We start from the raw sequence: 19315 nt of genomic DNA on the forward strand, positions 1-19315 counted from the left end.
TTTGCTGATGATCTGAATCAGGTTTATTTGGTAAAGGAAACAAGAAAATCGGCACAGCTGGTGATCCTCCAGGAACGTGGTTGAGAAACAGTGCCCTAAAAGACAAACAAATGAAACCAACTATGCCACCCTGTGGGACACTGGCTATGGGATGCACATTTAATCAAGTTACACTTGCATATATACAATCCTTCTCATGAACACTTAATAACTGTAGGACAACAATATAATTTACTTGTTTATTTAACAAAACACATAGCTAACATTTCAAATAGCAGATAATATATACATACGATATTGTGTCTATAGTAATATACTGTGCATTTGTCCAATAAGATTTTTTTTATTCTTCATTTACTTTTTTTAAAATTCTTTGTTTTTGTCCTGTCAGTAATTCTGTTGCACTGTGGAAACTTCTGTCACAAAACTACTTCCTTGTATGTGCGAAAATACCTGTCAATAAAGCACTTTCTGATTCTGATTCATACAAAGAATTCAAGTCCTTAATAATAGTTTCTTCACACTGACAGTCTTTCAAAAACTGATAAAGAACTGAAGAAACAAAGTGATTACTTTAGTTTTATGCGTGGGCTTTGATCGGTTCCTCGTTCACTCCGCAGTGGCGACCCTGGATTAATAAAGGGACTAAGCTGACAAGAAAATGAATGAATGAACTATGTCCCTTTAAACTTGATTCGACATTAACTAGACAAGAGCCAATATGTGGAACACCAACAGAACCAATGGTCCAACCAATGGTCCAACAACAGGTGTAAAGCTTTTACCTATCATGAAGCATCACATGGAAATCACGGGATTCAAACTCTGTCTGTGCTGTTGGCAAGTGTAAAGGTTTTCTCTTTAATGTAAACTATCCTGTGTCTTTAAAGGGTCAGGAAACACCAGGACACATGTGTTGAGCTGTTGACAGTGGTATATGTGTCCCACACTGCTAAAAACACTATTAGGACACCTATATTTCACTAAAAAGTGTAAATTGGTTGTTTTTGCGTTATTTCAAGCAAATTCGTACTTCCGGTTTGAAACGAATTTTTGAAGCTGCGTCACGGTCATGACATAATAGCGTGTATTCCAGCGTGCAGACTGGACGTCTGTGCCAGAGTGTGTCTTATTACGTCTTACAGTGTGATGCATTAATGCATGAGTAAAGCTTGGTTCAAACCAATCAGCGCGCTCTATTGTGCAACTTCATTAATATTCATTACTGTCACAGTGTTTAGACGACAGAGACGCCACATTGTGTTGGCAAAACAAGCGTGAAGTGTTGCTTTTATAGTTTGCTGCAGTGAAGTTTTGTTTTCATTTTCTCTCTGTGAGAGCGCAGCTGGAGTCACGTGTGGATTAACAGTGTACGCGACGCTCGACAACAATAACTTACGTGTCTAAGGAGGATTATTGTTTACCTGAGAGCTGTTCTCATCTGCAAACGCTGAGATCCGGATTCGCTTGTAGTCTCCTCTTAGTAAAGACGCGGCTCTAGTTGCTGGTGATTGTCCTGTCTCTACAGATTTGGTAAGTGAGTGACCAGTGCTCTTTGTTTATTCAGTTTGTTCGTATCGAACTAACTATTGCACCGAGTGTAAACATGTTAGCGCCACAATCAAACTTTAACCTCATGTAGGGTTTTTACTGCATTTAGCGACCGGAATAACACACGCGGCTTTCTGACGCTACCTGCCGTGTGCATCTAAGTTTCCGGGAAATGCAGAGGGTTTTTTTTTCTCTCATTCGCCGTGCGGTATCAAACATTGCATGAAAAATACACGCTTAGAGCAGCTCCTCGAATCAAATATCTCGTTTGTTGCGAGGGGCATGAATGAATTCCCTGAATGAAAGAGCCAAACTGCAGTTAAAGTCCACCATTTAATAATTTGGCAAATAATTCCACTACAGATGTCCATGTAGGTTAAACACCATCACTTTCTCCTGTATGTGTGTGTGTGTGTGTGTGTGTGTGTGTGTGTGTGTGTGTGTGTGTGTGTGTGTTTTGACTCTGAAACTCGCGCGTGCCCAAATAGACACTCCCACACCATCCCACTTTAGTTCCTCCGACACTCCCCCCTGGACACGCCCACTTTTCTGACTTTTTCCAAAGTAGAGGTGTGAAAACACCCTGCTGAAACGAGGGGGTTTCATGGCCCTTTAAAGGTTTATTTTAGTATTGCAATTTAGTGTAAGGCTCTTCTCCGATATGAACCCTCATATGGTCTGAAAGGTTTTTTTTCCATATGAAACTCTTTCCACACTGATGGCAGGTGTAAGGCATCCCTTCAGTGTGAATCTTCATATGGTTTTTAAGGTTTTGTTTCAAAGTAAAACTGTTTCCACACTGTTGGCAGGTGTAGGGCTTTTCTCCGGTGTGAATCCTCATATGATCGGTGAGATTTTGTTTCCAAGTGAAACTTTTGCCACACTGATGGCAGGTGTGAGACTTTCCTCCGGTGTGACTCCTCATGTGTACTGTATGGTATCGTTTCCAAGTGAAGCTCTTTCCACAGTATTGGCAAGTGTAAGGCTTTTCTCCAGTGTGAATCCTCAGATGGTCTGTAAGGTATTGTTTTTGAGTGAAACTCTTTCCACACTGTGTGCAGGTGTGAGGCTTCTCTCCAGTGTGAATCCTCATATGCTCAGTATAGTTTTGTTTCCAAGTAAAACTTGTTCCACACTGTTGGCAAGTGTAAGGCTTTTCTCCCGTGTGGATCCTCATGTGGTCTTTAAGGTTTTGTTTCCGAGTAAAACTCTTTCCACACTCGTGGCAGGTATTAGATTTCAAGGCTGCTTGTTCTGAAGAGGTTTCCTTCTGTTCTGATTCTTCTCCAGATGTGAAATCATGACATCCTTCATACTGATCCTTCTCCACAATTTGTTTCTGATCTTGACTCTCATCTTTTAGTGGCATCAGTTCTACAGTGGAGGAAAAAAAAGACAAATACAACCCCATATGTGTAAAACTGATAGTGAAATACTATTTAGCATTAATAACTCAATGCATGTTTGAAACAGTTTGCCATTTCTCATGTACTGTACAATAGTGTGGGTAACATTTTCAATGAAGCCAAAGAGCATTAGCAGACAATATGTGTAAAACATAAAAATGTCAATCTGTAAACATCTATAATATTTTAAATGAGGGAAATAAACATGTGTTACGGATGTGATTGAAAAGTTAGTGAGCTTGCAGTATACAACATACTTTGTAGAAATTCTGTTAATTTAACTGCACAACTCAAAAGGAATAATGCTGATCAAGAGGATAAGAGTTGCTCACTATAGAACAAAAACAACTGATTTTATCTTATTTGACATTTTTTGTATGAGGAAAAAGCTCCATTATGGATGTGACAGGTGTGAAACTGGCACTTGTGTGATTTTGGTAAATCAAACACAATAGTTTGAAAACATTAACAGAGACATTGAGTATTTTTAAAGCACTGTAAAATACTTGCCTACACAAAAACGCAGAAACGGTTTTAAAATTTTTATGAAAACTTGACATTTGCTTGGAATTGTCATGCTTAAAAGTTGACTAGTCTCCTAAGCAGTGTTTATTCAAACAGTTTGGCAATTTGTAATCCTCAGCGGATGTTAAATATGATGAATCAGCATGTCAGATAAATCATTTTACAGAGAAATATTGATCAGTGTCGAGCTGCAGATCTGAATGAGGATCAAATGTTGAGCTTTGAGGATGAAAACCAACCTGCTTGTTCCTCAGGATCTTCATGTTTGACTCTGAAAGCTTCTTCAGTCTCTTCATGTTTGACAGTGAATGTTTCTTCAATCTTGATGTCTTCACTCTCCTCTTTAATAAACGCCATCTTCATAATATTTAACGTAAAACTGTCAAGATCAAGATGAAGACCATCAGTAACAGGGAAAAATATATGAACTAAAACTCTGTCAAATTCAACAATCTAATTTTCTGCTTACCAGCGACTGATTTCTTGTTAATAATACACTGCTTCACGATAATAAAAAAAATAAAATGAATAAATAAATCGCAGCTTTTCTCTTATTCGTATCAGACGTCAAAATAGCGTTCGTTCACGTTTGGATAACACAACAGTCAGGAGCGCGCCGCCGCCTGATGGCGTCACTGACAAATCGACATAAAAGTCCCGTGTCTAAAATCACAAAATACTGGCTGACCGCTAATGTGCTTAAAAACGTGAAACTGTCGAATGAAAATTACAATATAATTATATACAATAACTCTGTATTAAAAAAAAAAAAAAAATATATATATATATATATATATATATATATATATATAAATATAAAATATATATAACTTTGAATTATATTATTTACAAGTAAAAACAATTGTGTACATATAATAAACCAGATATGTTACCAGAAACTTACATTATCTGACCCAACACAAAAACAGTGAATAAAAAGTATTTCATCCCCCAAAAAATGTCTACAATGGACTGATGGTTGATTTCTGTGAGTAAAGGAATATGTCATCCATTCGGTTCTCAGTTGTTTGTTTTTCATTAAAAACACTTAAATGTACAAACCCGGTCACTGTGCTTGTCCTCAGCCCAGCTGAACCTACAGCTTTAATTGTTTTGTTATGCTAGAAACTGTTATTTATAAAGAAATAGAACAGAAACAACAAGTTTAAGCTGTCATCATTCACATCAACTAATTAAAAACATTTAATTATTAATACATTTTACAAATAAATACTACAAATATACAATACAAAGAATTTTACAATTGTCCCAAAGTTTCTGTCAGTTCACATTTGCAGTAAATTTAATATAAAATGTGTGCAATACATTTAAGGATATGACTGGAAGTGATGTTGATTGATGGAGGAGAAGCAGTGATCAAAGATGCGTTCTATCATTGAATTGTATGATTTTATGCTTGTTTTTGTATGATTTTTTTGAGGACGGCAAGCTTAAGGCAGGCCTTGTCACGTTTTTTTATACGTGAAAATGTACGTTTCTAGTAGAATGTCCCAAATAAAAAAATATATAATAAAATCAATTTGAAAAAAATAAGAATTAGAAAATCCTCAGAATGCATTAATGAATCCACGTTTAAAAAATAACCAAAATTTTAGCAATCACCTTTTGATTAGTTAAGAAGATTAATTGGTCTGTAATTACCAGGCACAGTATTATCTTTTCTTGTTTCTCAAAAGACACACGTTTTACATGTTTTTAGCTCAATTGAACGATTTAACATACAAAGCCGTAACGCAGCCAATACAGACGCTTCATTAAGTTCTATTCCACCTGGACCAGTAGTCTTCCCACTGGAAAGTGTTGTTACAATGCTTAAATATTAAAGTGTTTTCGTGAAATGTCATCATCAACTGCCACCATCTTATCCAGCATATGTTTTTTACGCAGCAGATGCCCTTCCAGCTGCAACCCATCACTGGGAAACCCACACACACTCGTTCACACACATACATAAACTATGGACAATTTAGACTACCCAATTCCCCTCTACCGCATGTGTTTGGACTGTGGGGGAAACCGAAGCACCCGGAGGAAACCCATGCAAATGCAGGGAGAACATGCAAACTCCACACAGAAACGCCAACTGACCCAGCCAAGGCTCAAACCAGTGACCTTCTTGCTGTGAGGCGACATCACTACCTACTGCGCCATAACTTATTTACCTCAGGTGTTTCCCTAAATGAAACGGTGAATATAAACAATAGCATGAAAATCTTAATAAAGGAATAAACACATGAAGTAAATTCGTATTAAAATCAGTTTTATATATATATTGTGCAATATATAATTACAAAGTCTTTATGCACAGTATATATTCAATTCAGCTTTATTTGTACAGCGCTTTTACAATGTAGATTGTGTCAAAGCAGCTCCACATAAATGGTCAGAGTAACTGGATCAGGGTAGTTCAGTTTTTAGTGTTTAAGTTCAGTTCAGTTTAGCTCAGTTCAGTGTGGTTTGAAGTCATTATTGAGAGTCCAAACACTTAAGAGCAAATTCATCGATGGGTAGCTCTACCGATCCCAAACCATGCAAGCCAGTGGCGACAGCGGAGAGGGAAAAAAAGCTTCACCAATAGAAGAGTTAAGAAAAAAAAACCTTGAGAAAAACCAGACTTAGTTAGGCACGACCATTTAAATTTCTCCGCTGGCCAAAAGTCTTGTGCAGAGCTGCAGTCTCAGCGGTGGAGGCTGGAAGCTGGCCTCAGTGAAGACTCGTCTGTCCCTGGAGAATCACTGGAATCAGTCTCATGGTCTTCACTCCTCCATGACCACCAGCAGCTCAGGATACGGCCTGGTCCCGGATATGGACACCTTGGGACCATCTCGACGCTGGTCTTGGATCTTGGATTACAACCAGGCGTGAAGGTCATGTGACCATTAGGAAGAACTCAGCATCTCATTCCTCACAGGACGCATACTTTGTTCTCGTGGTCTCCCGAGTTCATTCTTCCGAGGTGACCTGCCAAAACTGATCGTCACAAGAGCACAAGTCCGTTCTCTGCGTTCTTGGAATTGAGAAACAGCCCTCGATTAGGCTTGTTCAGCGGTGTTAGATTAGGGTTGACGCTAAACTCTGCAGGACATCGACCCTCCAGTAACAAGTGTGTTGATCCCCGTCTTAAGGCTGATTTATACTTCTGCGTTAAACGCCGGCGTATGCTACAGCGTTGATGCATAGTCCTTCGCCGTGGCCGTCAGCGTCGCAACGACGCGTAGCGTAAGCTCTGTGATTGGTCGGCTTGGTAGCGCTGACGAGTCTGGGCGGGACCGAGAGCCGCGTGAATGGTGCGAGCCTGATGGAGCGATTGTTTACAAGTGTGGAGTCCCGTGAAGGAGCTCCGGATGGAAAGTTTTGTTTTGTGTTTACCTCATAGTTAAAGTTGTTGCACGTCCGCCGGTTCCTGCCTCAAAATGAGCGAGTTTGAGCCACTTGTACATTCAGGAAGCGTTCAGGAAAAGCAAAACAGCAGAGAAGAAACTTGACACAGAGGAACATTTACACCTCACTGCCCACTAGCGTTTCGGAAGTGTTAATGCAGACCAACAGAGACAGCAGCAGAAGTATAAATGCACAGCTACAGGCGTTGCATGCGCTGTGGGGTTACGCCGGTCACTTGACGCAGAAGAATAAACCAGGCTTTAAATTCTTTTTAACTCTTGCCAGGAGTAAGGCTTGTTTTAGTGTGAGTTAACTCATGTCTTCTACTGTTCCCTTTAGTAGAGAAACACTTTCCACAGTGTTGGCAAGCATACGGTTTTTCTCCAGTGTGAACCTTGAGATGTTGTGCGAGGACATTTCTCCAACTGAAACTCTTTCCACACTTATGACAGGGGAAACGCTGCTCTCCAGTGTGAGTACTCATATGTTCAGTAAGTGTTCGTTTCTGGGTGAAGCTCTTTCCGCACTGAGGGCAGATGTGAGGCTTTCCTATAGTGTGGGTCTTCATGTGGTTTGTAAGGTTTTGTTTCCAAGTGAAACTCGTTCCACACTGATGGCAGACGTAAGACCTTTCTCCAGTGTGAATCCTCATGTGGTCTTTAAGTTTTTGTTTCCGATTGAAAGACTTCCCACAGTGTTGACATGCGTGAGGCTTTTCTCCAGTGTGAACCTTTATATGGTCTGTAAGTTTTTGTTTCCGATTGAAAGACTTCCCACACTGTTGGCAGCTGTAAGGCGTTTCTCCAGTGTGAACCTTCATATGTTCTTTAAGCTTATGTTTCCGAGTGAAACTCTTCCCACACTCATGACAGGTGTAAGGCTTTTCTCCAGTGTGAATCCTCATATGCTCATGAAGGTTCTGATTCCAAGTGAAACTCTTTCCACAGTGTTTGCAGATGTGAAGCTTTTCTCCAGTGTGCATCTTCATGTGGTGTTTAAAGTTTTGTTTACAAGCGAAACTCTTTCCACACTGTTGACAAGTGTAAGGCTTTTCTCCGGTGTGAACTCTCATATGGTCTATGACAGATTGTTTCCACTTGAAACTTTTTCCACACTGTTGACAAGGGTAGGGCTTTTCTCCAGTGTGAACCCTCATGTGGTCTATAACACATTGTTTCCGCTTGAAACTCTTTCCACACTGATGGCAAGTAAAAGATTTGGTCTTCTGGGCTGTTTTTTGCGAGGAGGTTTTTGTCTGTTCTGATTCTCCTCCAGATCTAAGGTCACGACATCCTTCAAACTGATCCTTCTTTTCCATTTCATTCTGATCTTGACTCTCCTCCTTGAATGGCATCGGGTCTTTGTTTGAAAAAAAAGACAAAATCACATAGATGTTAAAAATATTAGTAGAATTAAATTTTCTATTAAAATAATACTATATTGTATTATGCAAACCTTTCTATTATACCTGTTTGCTTAATGCTTTATAAAAGGTATACTTAAGACGCCTTTCCACTGCACACATTTGGACACGACTGTTGGAATACGCCCCCTTGTGGCAGTCCCACAGAATTCTCAGTTTTGCCGTGCACCATGGGAGAGAGGCTGCTTCTCGCAGTGTCCGAAATAAAGAAGTGCAAAAGCAGGAGCCATTATTCTCCGTGCGTTCATCGTGGTTGAATGAATGAATACTAGAAACTCATAGACTGCTTAAAATTTTGAAGGCAATGTGGAGACGATATAAAAAAATAAGCAAATTTTACTACTTATTAATGAATAGAAATGTTTTTTTGAATATAAACTTTTTCTGATAAAAAAAAAACAAAACAATAAAAACTAGTATTTCTCATCCCATGCGCACAGACCTGCTTTGACAACACCGGAATACATTACATCCGGTCGGCCAGTTGCATACGGTCTAGTCCAGGGGTGGCCAACCCTGTTCCTGGAGAGCCACCTTCCTGCAGATTTCAGTTGCTACCCATATCAAACACACCTGAACGAATTAATTAAGACCTGAACACCATGTGATGATTACAGGCAGGTGTGTTTGATATGGGTTGCAACTGAAATCTGCAGGAAGGAGGCTCTCCAGGAACAGGGTTGGCCACCCCTGGTCTAGTCGCAGGAGTTCAAGTATTCGTAGCTCAAATCGCATCCGAATTTTCCACATATGGAGATGATCGGAACTTCACGCAGCTCCCGTACTACTCTCCATTGGAAATGAATGACTTCTGGTCTGTCGCTTGTCGTGTGCGGTGGAAAAGTGGCTTTAATGCATTAGGATGCATCTGAAAACCACTAAGGGTGCTTTCACACCTGCCTTGTTTAGTTGGATTGAATCGCACTAGAGTTCGTTTTCCCCTCTTGGTACATTCGTTTGTGTAGGTGTGAATGCAGCAATCGTACTCGAGTGCGCACCAAAAGCGGACCAAATAAGCGTATCGAGACCTGCTTGAAGAGGTGGTCTCGGTACGCTTTCAAACGAATCCTGGAGCGCTTCGATTGTGGTGAGAATATGATCCGTACTAAAACAGGTCCAACCGCAAAAAGTACTGCGCCTTTTGGACTAATCCAGCTGCCGTAAGCCGATGCGCTGTGCATTATGGGATAGGGAGGAAAATATTTGTTGACATCGCTTTACCAACAGAGAGATGGGAAAACATTACCTGATGGATCGTTGGTAATATTTCCGCAAGATGAGCATGTCGCAGTTTAGCTAAATTAATTCACGGCGCCTCCTGAAGTGACGAGCGATGTATTACAACATTGTTTTCCAGCCGCGGCCGCGCTTCATTCTCGAAATGTATAGTTTGTCTAAAGCAGGGATACAATCAGCCAGCGCAGTTGCGCCTCCATAGTAAAAAGTTTGTTTACTTGCAGGAATTTTCCCGCACGTGAATTCTGACCAATCAATAAGCAGTTTAGGAACTCTGTTAAACAACATCTGGCCAATGAGAGATGTGGATTTTGTCAGATGACTGCATTTTGGTTTGTTTCAACTGGTTCGGACCAAAGCCAGCAGTGTGGTGTGAAAACGACCCAAAGACGGCAGAAGATGCAACAATGTATCATTTATTACCCTTGATCCAGACCAAATGAAGCGAACTACAGATGTGAAAGCAGCCTAACACACATTGCGAGTAATATTTAAAATGTGAAACACATATTCAGTTAACCATTACACGTTTTCCTTAGTAAACTCCAAATCCACCACTCATTTACAGTTAGAAATGCAGTTGTTGTTTCAGTAAGTTGAGGTACAGGGAAGAAGTTTGGCTGACAGGTGATCCAGCCAGTAATGAAGCTGATATTCTGAGCTCCAGTTGATTTCTGCCACTTTGTGTGACAGGTGTTGTACTAGATTAACGTGAAATCAATATGCTCATATGGCCCTTGCAACACAGACAGCAGGTGCCCAGAAAAGCTGGGCAATAAACAAATTCATCTTCTCCCAAAGTCTTGAGAAGTGAATGAAATGGATTTTTGTGTGGACGGGCTCACCGTCAACTGTCATATCAATAGGGTATATGCCGAGCTAGTGTTCTTCCCATGCTGATAAACTTCCGGTCATCAGTTATTGTGAACTTTTTTCCATTTTATACGGTTCCTTTTACAGCATGGATGTTGTAATGTCATTAAAATACATTTAGTTAAATAAACTCTGGCATCCATTTAGTTGCTCGAGCATAAAACGAGACAAAAAGCCATTTACTTGCACGTGCCCATCAGAATCGGCAGGCTAGCGCAGAAGCTCCATTGACTATACTGGGGTAAAATAAATGCTCATATTATAAAGACATGGCAGTGAAATGTAATGTAATGCAGTGCTTCTTCTACAATCTGAGACCCACTTTATATCAGATATCACTCAGCCAGTGGAGATCGCTGATTTTTAAAGAAAACAGACCTTAAATGTGCTGGTTTTTGCATTGGCATACAGTTCGCCGGAATCGATTAACCCAGGTTACTAGCAAATTAAAAGCCCTATTAGCATGCTTCGGCATATACCCTATGGAGCAGTCACTTGCAATATGGTAGGACTCACTCTTGATGAACTATTCTTTTCTGTTTTTGGATCATGTGGATATGTGATTTGGCAAAAACTTGTGAACCACCTGAGGACTTGGAAAATGACTGGTGAAATGACCTAACTTAAACTGCACGGCCTGGAGGCCCAGATATACAACGAGTTAATCGTTACTGTCTCTTTTAATTTTAGGATGAACAAACAATCCTACCCAAAGCGTAAAATTAGCCAGATCAGTATACATCTCGGCCAGCAGCAGCAGTGAAAGGATGTTCAGTGCTGCTGGATACACCATCAGTGAGCGCAGGGCCGTGCTGGATTCAATAACGTTCCCCACAAAAACACGTAACCTAATCTTGGTGAAGGATTTTCATTCATTCATTTATTTTCTTGTCGGCTTAGTCCCTTTATTAAACAGGGGTCGCCACAGCGGAATGAACCGCCAACTTATCCAGCATATGTTTTACGCAGCGGATGCCCTTCCAGCTGCAACCCATCTCTGGGAAACATCCACACACACACTTATACACTATGGTCAATTTAGCCTACCCAATTCACCTGTACCGCATGTGTTTGGACTGTGGGGGAAACCGGAGCACCTGGAGGAAACTCACCCGAACACAAGGGAGAACATGCAAACTCTACACAGAAACGGCAACTGAGCCGAGGATCGAACCAGCGACCTTCCTGCTGTGAGGCGACAGCACTACCTACTGCGCCACTGCTCCGCCCGTAAAGGATTTTCAAATTATAGCTAAATATTAATTAAACTAGGGATGCACTGATCCTGATACTTGGATTGGATATCGTTTCGATACCGCATATTTTTTGCAGGACTGTGTTATCAGCCAGCTGATACGGATTTCAACCCGATCCTGTGCGTGCGCTATTTACTGTGTAATTCATAACCCAACTAAAAGCCACAAAGATAGCCTATTAAAAGGCATTAGAAAGTTGTCCTATAGGCTACTATATCCTAAATGTTCTGAAGCCGTTCTCCAGTTCAATGTGAAGCACAGACGAATATTCACATGGTTAAACTCATTTTCAGTTCAGCGCTTCCCAACGATGCACCTGTCAATCATTCTTCATTCATACACACAATTCAAACTGTGTCGCGTTCATGACAACACCAAAAACTCTCCATGACTATTTGTTCCTGTTAATATAAGTAATCAGTGGAGAAATGCATTTAATGAGAAATATAGATCAGTGTAGAGCTGCAGATCTGAATGAGGATCAAATGTTGAGCTTTGAGGATGAAAACCAACCTGTTTGTTCCTCAGGATCTTCATGTTTGACTCTGAAAGCTTCTTCAGTCTCTTCATGTTTGACTGTGAATGTTTCTTCAATCTTGATGTCTTCACTCTCCTCTTTAATAAACGCCATCTTTATAATAATCTGCTGTTCTGCGGGTTTGGACAAGATGAAGAGCATCATTAACAGAGGAAAATGACTCAATCTCTGGCTTTGTCTCAGTTTAAAATAAAAGTCTCTTGTCTTCATCTCTGTTCTCCAGAGACTGATTTGGTGTTGATGATGAACTGATTTGCAGTAAAAAGGAAAAACTAAACCTTTCTGTCATTCACGTCAAATAAAGATCATTACTGTTAAAATAAAAGGATGGATTCAATAATTACGACGCTGTTTTAAATGTAGTTCAACGATTATAATCTTGCCTGAACGAGATGCATTTATATAATCGCTAAATTCTTAAAAACACAAACCTTTCACGAGTGGATTCGCAGCAGGCGCAGCCTGGTGACGTCACCGACAAGCCGTCATAAAAGTCCCGTGAGTAAAATAACAAAAACAAGAAAAACTGAAAATATTTATGAGTACTTTAAAAACAAACGATTGTAAGATTTAGTCGAATAAAAAAATACAATATAATTATTTTAATATCAGCCATCTTTGAATTAAAGTGCAAATGGTGAAAAACAATAGGGTTGTATGTGTCCAAAATGGTAAAAGAAAAGGGCAATTAAAGGCTCAGAATCAAATGAACAATAATCTTTGCGATCTTTTCTAAAAAGGTAAAATTACTGTAAAGTTTAAATATTGCCAAATAACAGGAGTGCGAAAATACAACATAAAACTGGATAAAACAACAAGATAATTTAACAATATAATGAGATGCAATGTTTAAACTGTGATTCATTTGATGTAGTTTCATTTGAATAATGTAGTTTATATAATTTTTCCTGTTTAGAATTTAACTGAGCCTTTAATTGTCATTTATATGGGATTTATAAAGCATAAATAGTCCTCACTTTAGATTAGGTCACAAAACTGCATGAAGTTGAGTTAATAAAGCATTTATTAACATACAGGGTAACCATTAATAAATGCCTGAATAATAAGACAAATAAGCGTTGATTTAAATAGTTTATTAATCATTTACTGACTCATTCTGAATGATCCTAAAAACCCTCAACTACCCTTAAATACAACTGGTTTGTGAATAATGCGATACTTCCTTAAGTAATGAAAAATGCATCATTAAAGTGTGAAAGTACAATTATTAAGCACATTTTAAATGTGTTTGTATATCAAGAATACAGCATTTGCAGCTGCAGTTATAACCTTCTTAATGATGTTTATTAATGTAGAGTTAATGCTTAGCAGTTAATGAATTCATTAATTGATAATGCGTAGTATATTATTTATAGTGTGTGGTTATTATAAAGTGTTACCATGGTGGTTAGCAAAGTTTTAAAACCCTCTATTGAGCGCTTCTTACTGAACAGCACATCACTGATGACGCAAGCGTGCTCAGGCATGAATGCAATGTGAGTGCGGGCCGTTAGGGGAGACTGGAGGGGGGGCAAGCGTGTGCCAACCCAGTTCATGGCAACTGTACATAATGTGAGAACAGCCAAAGAGTAGAGTCAAGACGGGTAAGGGCCATAAATCTACTTAAATACATTTACATTAACCATAAAACAAGACACTGAGTTCATTCCTTTTAATGCAGCACAACAAGGTTTGGTGTGACCTCATCTGGCCAACACATTGGGAATTCTCTAGGGGTGCCACCGGTGTAAAGCTTTACAGTATTATTAGGCATCACATGGGAATCAGGGAAGTGTTTACACCCGAAAGTTGGTCCCCAGTGTGAACTCTCATATGCTCCTTAAGGTTTTTTTTCCAAGGGTAACTCTTTCCACACTGACTGCAGGCGTGAGGCCTTTCTCCAGTGTGAACCTTCATGTGGCTTCTAAGGTTTGGTTTACAAGTGAAACACTTCCCACACTGTTGGCAAGTGAACGGCTTTTCTCCGGTGTGAATCCTCATGTGATCGGTGAGGTTTTGTTTACAGGTGAAATTCTTCCCACACTGTAGGCAAGCGTAAGGCCTTTCTCCAGTGTGAGTCCTCATGTGCTCGGTGTAGTATTGTTTCCATGTGAAACTCATTCCGCACTGTTGGCAAACGTGAGGCCTTTCTCCAGTGTGAATCCTCATATGGTCTATAAGGATATGTTTCTGAGTGAAACCCTTTCCACACTCTTGGCAAGGGTAAGGCCGTTCTCCAGTGTGAACCCTCATGTGGATTGTAAGCATATGTTTCCGAGCAAAACACTTACCACACTGTTGGCAAGTGTACGGCTTTTCTCCGGTGTGCATCCTCGTGTGTGTTATGAGGTATCGCTTCCAAGTGAAACTCTTCCCACACTGTTGGCAGGTGTACGGCTTTTCTCCGGTGTGAATCCTCATGTGGTCAAGAAAGTTTTGTTTCTGTGTGAATATCTTTACACACTGGTGGCATTTGAAAGGCCTTTCTCCATTGTGAATCCTCATGTGGTTTGTAAGGTACTGTTTCCGAGTGAAACTCTTTCCACAGTGATGGCAGGTGTTCGATTCGGCTGTTTTTTGCGAGGTTTCCGTCTGTTCTGATGCTTCTCCAGATCTGAGATCAAGACATCCCTCATCTTGAACAGTCTCTTCCGTCTCATTCTGTTCTTGACTCTCATCTTTGAGTGGCATCAGCTCTACAGAGGACAAAAAATAAATACAATCCAACAAATTTAAAACAGAATAACATACTTCTTTTATTAAAACAATACTAGATTATTAAAAGAATTCAATGCATTTAGGGAAATTTTACAAATTCCCGTGTACTGTACTACGCTGTGGGTAACATTTTCTGAGGCCTGTATGTATTATGATTTATATAAGGTATTTTTAAGGGTGTCAAAATTAATCGTTCTTTTGGTGCACCGCGATGCAGACGCAGACAATTCGGTATCGGTTCAGTAATAATCATAACCGGTTATTACTAACGTCATTTACCTCATATGCGCTCAGTCGCGAGGGAGGCGAGCGCGAGTATTTACAACGCTCTCACTACTTAAAACTCATAAACTGTGCACATTTTCACTGTGTGTGTTTGCTGGATCAGTTTTTCACAGGCATAAACAGCAAAAGCTCCTATTTCACTGAGATCGAGAGAATGAAAGTACTTTATTTCTCTCTCTATCTCTCTCTCTCACACACACACACACACACACACACACACACACACACTGTGGCCCATTTGACCTGCTGGCGTGGCTTTTCTTCTCCTCTCGGCTGTTTTACAGCGTTACTTTTGGATACAGAAACGTGCTTGTGCCTGCAGAGTTTTCTCCACCGTGTCTATCATGGATTAGCTATGATCGCTGGCTGCTGCCACCTCCTGCTTATCAGTGTCACTCATCTGAAGAGCGCAAGAGCCAATCGCAACCGTTTTTGTTGAGGGTGTGACCAATCAAAGAGGTGTAAGAGAACTAGACAAGGATCAGAAATCGAGCGGGATATTTATATTTGTTTATATTATTTGCTAAATGCTCGTGTTGTTTAAAGGTACAGTTTATATATCTGACTGTTTGTATTAAATGACAAAATTGTATTACAAATAGTATATAAATATTAATATATTCATACTTTTTAATACAAGAACTGCTGCTTTGAAAAAAATATAACACTGTGTATGAAAAGCATCATCAATGCATCGTGATGCACCAAGATATCGAATTGAACCGAATCGATGGCATGATAATCGTAACCGAACCGAACCGTAAGACTGGTGTAGGTTCACACCTCTAGTATTTTTAATGCACTATAATACATCAAATAACCACTAACACAATACATTAGTGAAACTTCACAATGGGAAACATGTGCAGTTAGAAGCAGAAGTTGTCATACACTGTATAAAAAGGTACATAATTATTTAAAAACAGTCAGATGTTAATGTGACTAAACTTTTTCTCTTTTAGGTAAGTGAGGATGATCAGATGTGTTTCTGTTCTGCTTAACAGCAGAATAATGAGAGAGATATTGTTTGAGAAATGGTTATAACTCTTCTTGAAAGTCAAGTTTACACACAAAAACATTATTCTGCCTGTGGAAAAGCTCAGATGATGATGTCAGGGTTTTGGAGGTTTCTGATTGGCTAATTGACAACATTTGAGTTAATGTGAGGCACAACTGTAGAATAGTGTTGAAGGAAAAGCTCAAACACACTGCTTCCCTGTGTGACAACATAGAGAATCAACAAGCCAGAATCAACAACAAAGCCAGATTACAATATGCTTAATGACACTGGGGGAAAACACTAATGTGTGGAGACATGTCCTGTGCTCTGATGGAGCTAAGATTGAACGGTTTGGCCATAATGAGCAGTTACAGTAGGAGGACAAAGGGGAAAGAACACAAGCCTAGAACACCATCCCAACTGTGCAGTATGGGGGCGGCAGCATCATGTTGTGGGGCTGTTTTGCTGCAGGAGGGACTGGTCCACTTCACAGCATAGATGGCATCATGAAGACAGAACATTATGGAGAAATACTGAAGCAACATCTCAACACATCAGCCAGGACATTACAACTTGCCCACAAATGGCTCTTCCAAACAGATCATGACCCTAAGCACACTGCCAAATCAGTTCAAATGTGCTTTAAGGACAGCAGAGTGAATGTTTTGGAGTGGCCATCACAAAGCCCTGATCTCAATCCTATAGAGAATGTGTGGGCAGAGTTGAAAAAATTTCTGCGAGCAAGACAGCCTACAAATCTGCCTCAGTTACAGCAATTCTGTCAGGAGGAATGGGTCAAAACTCCTGAAAACTGTTGAGAAGCTTGTGGAAGGAGACCCAAAACACTTGACCAAAGTTATACAGTTTAAAAGTAGAGCTAAAAAATACCAAGGAAATGTGTGTAAACTTTTGACTGTCTAGAAAGTAATAAAAACATTCTCAAAAACAATCCTCTCGTTAATCTGGCATTTAGCAAGTTTAAATCATTTAGGTAATACAAACAGACCCAAAATAGTAAACGTTTAGTCTGATTTACCATCAGACATTTTTTTAAACTATTAGCTGTCAGAGATTCAAATCATGCTGTGTGCAGTGTGTTCTGATTGAAGAGTCCATTTGAGGTTCTTAAACCTCACAATATGTTTGTGTTGTATATGTTTTAAACATGCATACAATAGTAATTGTTGTTATTGTACATTAAGTCTGTGTATTTGCAGTGCAATGTAGTTTAGACTAGAGCATATAAATACAACACAGTCCGCTCAGTTGTAATAAATTCCGCAGATTCACAAACGGGTTTGCTTGCAAAACTCTGAGAACCATCAAAACAGATTAACACTGAAAGAAACTAAAGGTGGTAATTAGTTACTTTTTAAATAAACGAGTTACATTACTTCATCTTTCCTGAAATGTTTTACTCTTAAAATACAAACCAGTATCAGTCCTCAGATCTGCCTGACACTTCAGCTCTGATCAGTTCATCATGTGTAAAAGTCGAATCGTCTCCTAAACAGTGTTTAATCACACAAGTTGGTCGTCTGTGCAAAGTTCTCTTCAGCGAATGTTAAATATGATGAATATGATGTCAGATAAAGCAGTTTACTGAGAAATATTGATCAGTGTAGAGCTGCAGATCTGAATGAGGATCAAATGTTGAGCTTTGAGGATGAAAACCAACCTGTTTGTTCCTCAGGATCTTCATGTTTGACTCTGAAAGCTTCTTCAGTCTCTTCATGTTTGACTGTGAATGTTTCTTCAATCTTGATGTCTTCACTCTCCTCTTTAATAAACGCCATCTTTATAATAATCTGCTGTTCTGTGGGTTTGGACAAGATGAAGAGCATCATTAACAGAGGAAAATGACTCAATCTCTGGCTTTGTCTCAGTTTAAAATAAAAGTCTCTTGTCCTCATCTCTGTTCTCTTAGAGACTGATTTGGTGTTGATGATGAACTGATTTATGATATAAAGACAGAAAATAAACGCAGCTTTACTGTTATTCAGATGTGGAAGAGTCAGAATAACGTTCATTAACGCTTAATAAAACATTACATTCATCAATATATTCACTAATAATGGCGTTACAGTATAAATCATTCAGCAGCTGCAATCTTATTTATATAATCGATAAAATGATTATAAACACAAACCTTTCTCGAGTAGATTCACAACAAACCGGAGCGCGACGCCGCCTGATGACGTCACCGTCATGCCGAGATAAAAGTCCCGTGTCTAAAATCACAACACACGCCACTGACTTGCTGGAAATGTTTATAACTGCCTAAAATAAAGAGTGCGAAATTCGGACGAATTGTAAATGTACAAATATAATTATTTTAATACCAGGTATCTCTGTATTAAAATGCAAATTTAATATAATAAAAACATTATTTACAAGTATCAAAATATTAATTAAATGACAATAAGATATACAAACACACACACACACACACACACACACATATATATATATATATATATATATATATATATATATATATATATATATATATATATATATATATATATATATATATATATATATATGCTGATAGCTGTGTGATATTCTTGTACAGCCTCTTCACCCTTGTGTACTCAGCCCACATAAAGTGGCAGCAGATCAATAAACTCACTACCTACAGTGAGTTCTCATTATATACCTATAAACATCTAGTTATTGGGTCAGAAAGAGGAATCTTACAGCAAAGAAAAGCCAATAATGCAGGTTTACAAGAAGCTTTTTCTAATTGCAACCATGTTGAATTATCAGAAGGATAATACAATGCAACAAATTTAATGTAGTGACATTTGGGAGAGATAGTCCACCAAAAGAACATAAAATAAACACGTTAAAATAAAAATAATAATAAATATATCTGACTATAACTGTTTATAATATTTATTAAAACTTAAAGTAACTGCATGCCAATCGTATGTAGTTTCAAATTAAATTATTACTCCAGTCATTATTGCTTTCATTACTATTAACAATAATATTAATTAATATAACAGTGATTTCTGAAGGATCATGTGACTCTGAAGACTAGAGTAATGAAGCTGAAAATTAATCTTTAAAATCCCTGGTATAAATGATTATATTAAA

General features: G+C 39.0%; 4 protein-coding genes across 7 annotated transcripts in view; 1 reads left to right on the forward strand and 3 right to left on the reverse strand.

The window, feature by feature from the left end:
* si:dkey-7i4.24 overlaps positions 1–19315 on the forward strand; it is a 34235-nt gene that overhangs the window by 2041 nt on the left and 12879 nt on the right. The window lies entirely within an intron of this gene.
* LOC110437883 (uncharacterized) lies at positions 226–12325 on the reverse strand. Of its 2 annotated transcripts, none has more exons than XM_073924313.1 (3): positions 12186–12325; positions 3722–3861; positions 226–2925 (listed from the first exon to the last, which is right to left on the reverse strand). In XM_073924313.1, the coding sequence occupies exons 2-3, from the start codon at positions 3843–3845 to the stop codon at positions 2177–2179; spliced, it is 873 nt and encodes a 290-aa protein (XP_073780414.1). In that variant the 5' UTR covers positions 3846–3861; positions 12186–12325; the 3' UTR covers positions 226–2176. The 2 variants fall into 2 exon arrangements, with proteins under 2 accessions (XP_073780414.1, XP_073780413.1); XM_073924312.1 differs by lacking the exon at positions 12186–12325 and adding an exon at positions 3952–4091.
* The window catches only part of LOC101882575 (uncharacterized), a 38369-nt gene continuing 24800 nt past the window's right edge, over positions 5747–19315 (reverse strand). The window contains exons 1-3 of one of the 2 annotated variants that reach the window (XM_003199984.7): positions 12642–12686; positions 12186–12323; positions 5747–8243 (exon numbers count right to left, since the gene is read on the reverse strand). In XM_003199984.7, the coding sequence (XP_003200032.4) occupies positions 7156–8243; positions 12186–12303 (1206 nt within the window). In that variant the 5' untranslated portion in view covers positions 12304–12323; positions 12642–12686 and the 3' untranslated portion in view covers positions 5747–7155. Of the gene's footprint in view, positions 8244–12185; positions 12324–12641; positions 12687–19315 lie in introns of those variants that run through there. The other variant, XM_073924300.1, reaches the window with a different exon arrangement.
* On the reverse strand, positions 13870–18415 carry zgc:174574. Its single transcript, NM_001361475.1, is given in 3 exon segments — positions 13870–14906; positions 17892–18029; positions 18363–18415. Coding segments are annotated over 2 exon segments (1041 nt in total). The 5' UTR covers positions 18010–18029; positions 18363–18415; the 3' UTR covers positions 13870–13983.

Source organism: Danio rerio, chromosome 15 (genome assembly GCF_049306965.1).
Source record: "Danio rerio strain Tuebingen ecotype United States chromosome 15, GRCz12tu, whole genome shotgun sequence".
Lineage (NCBI taxonomy): Eukaryota > Metazoa > Chordata > Actinopteri > Cypriniformes > Danionidae > Danio > Danio rerio.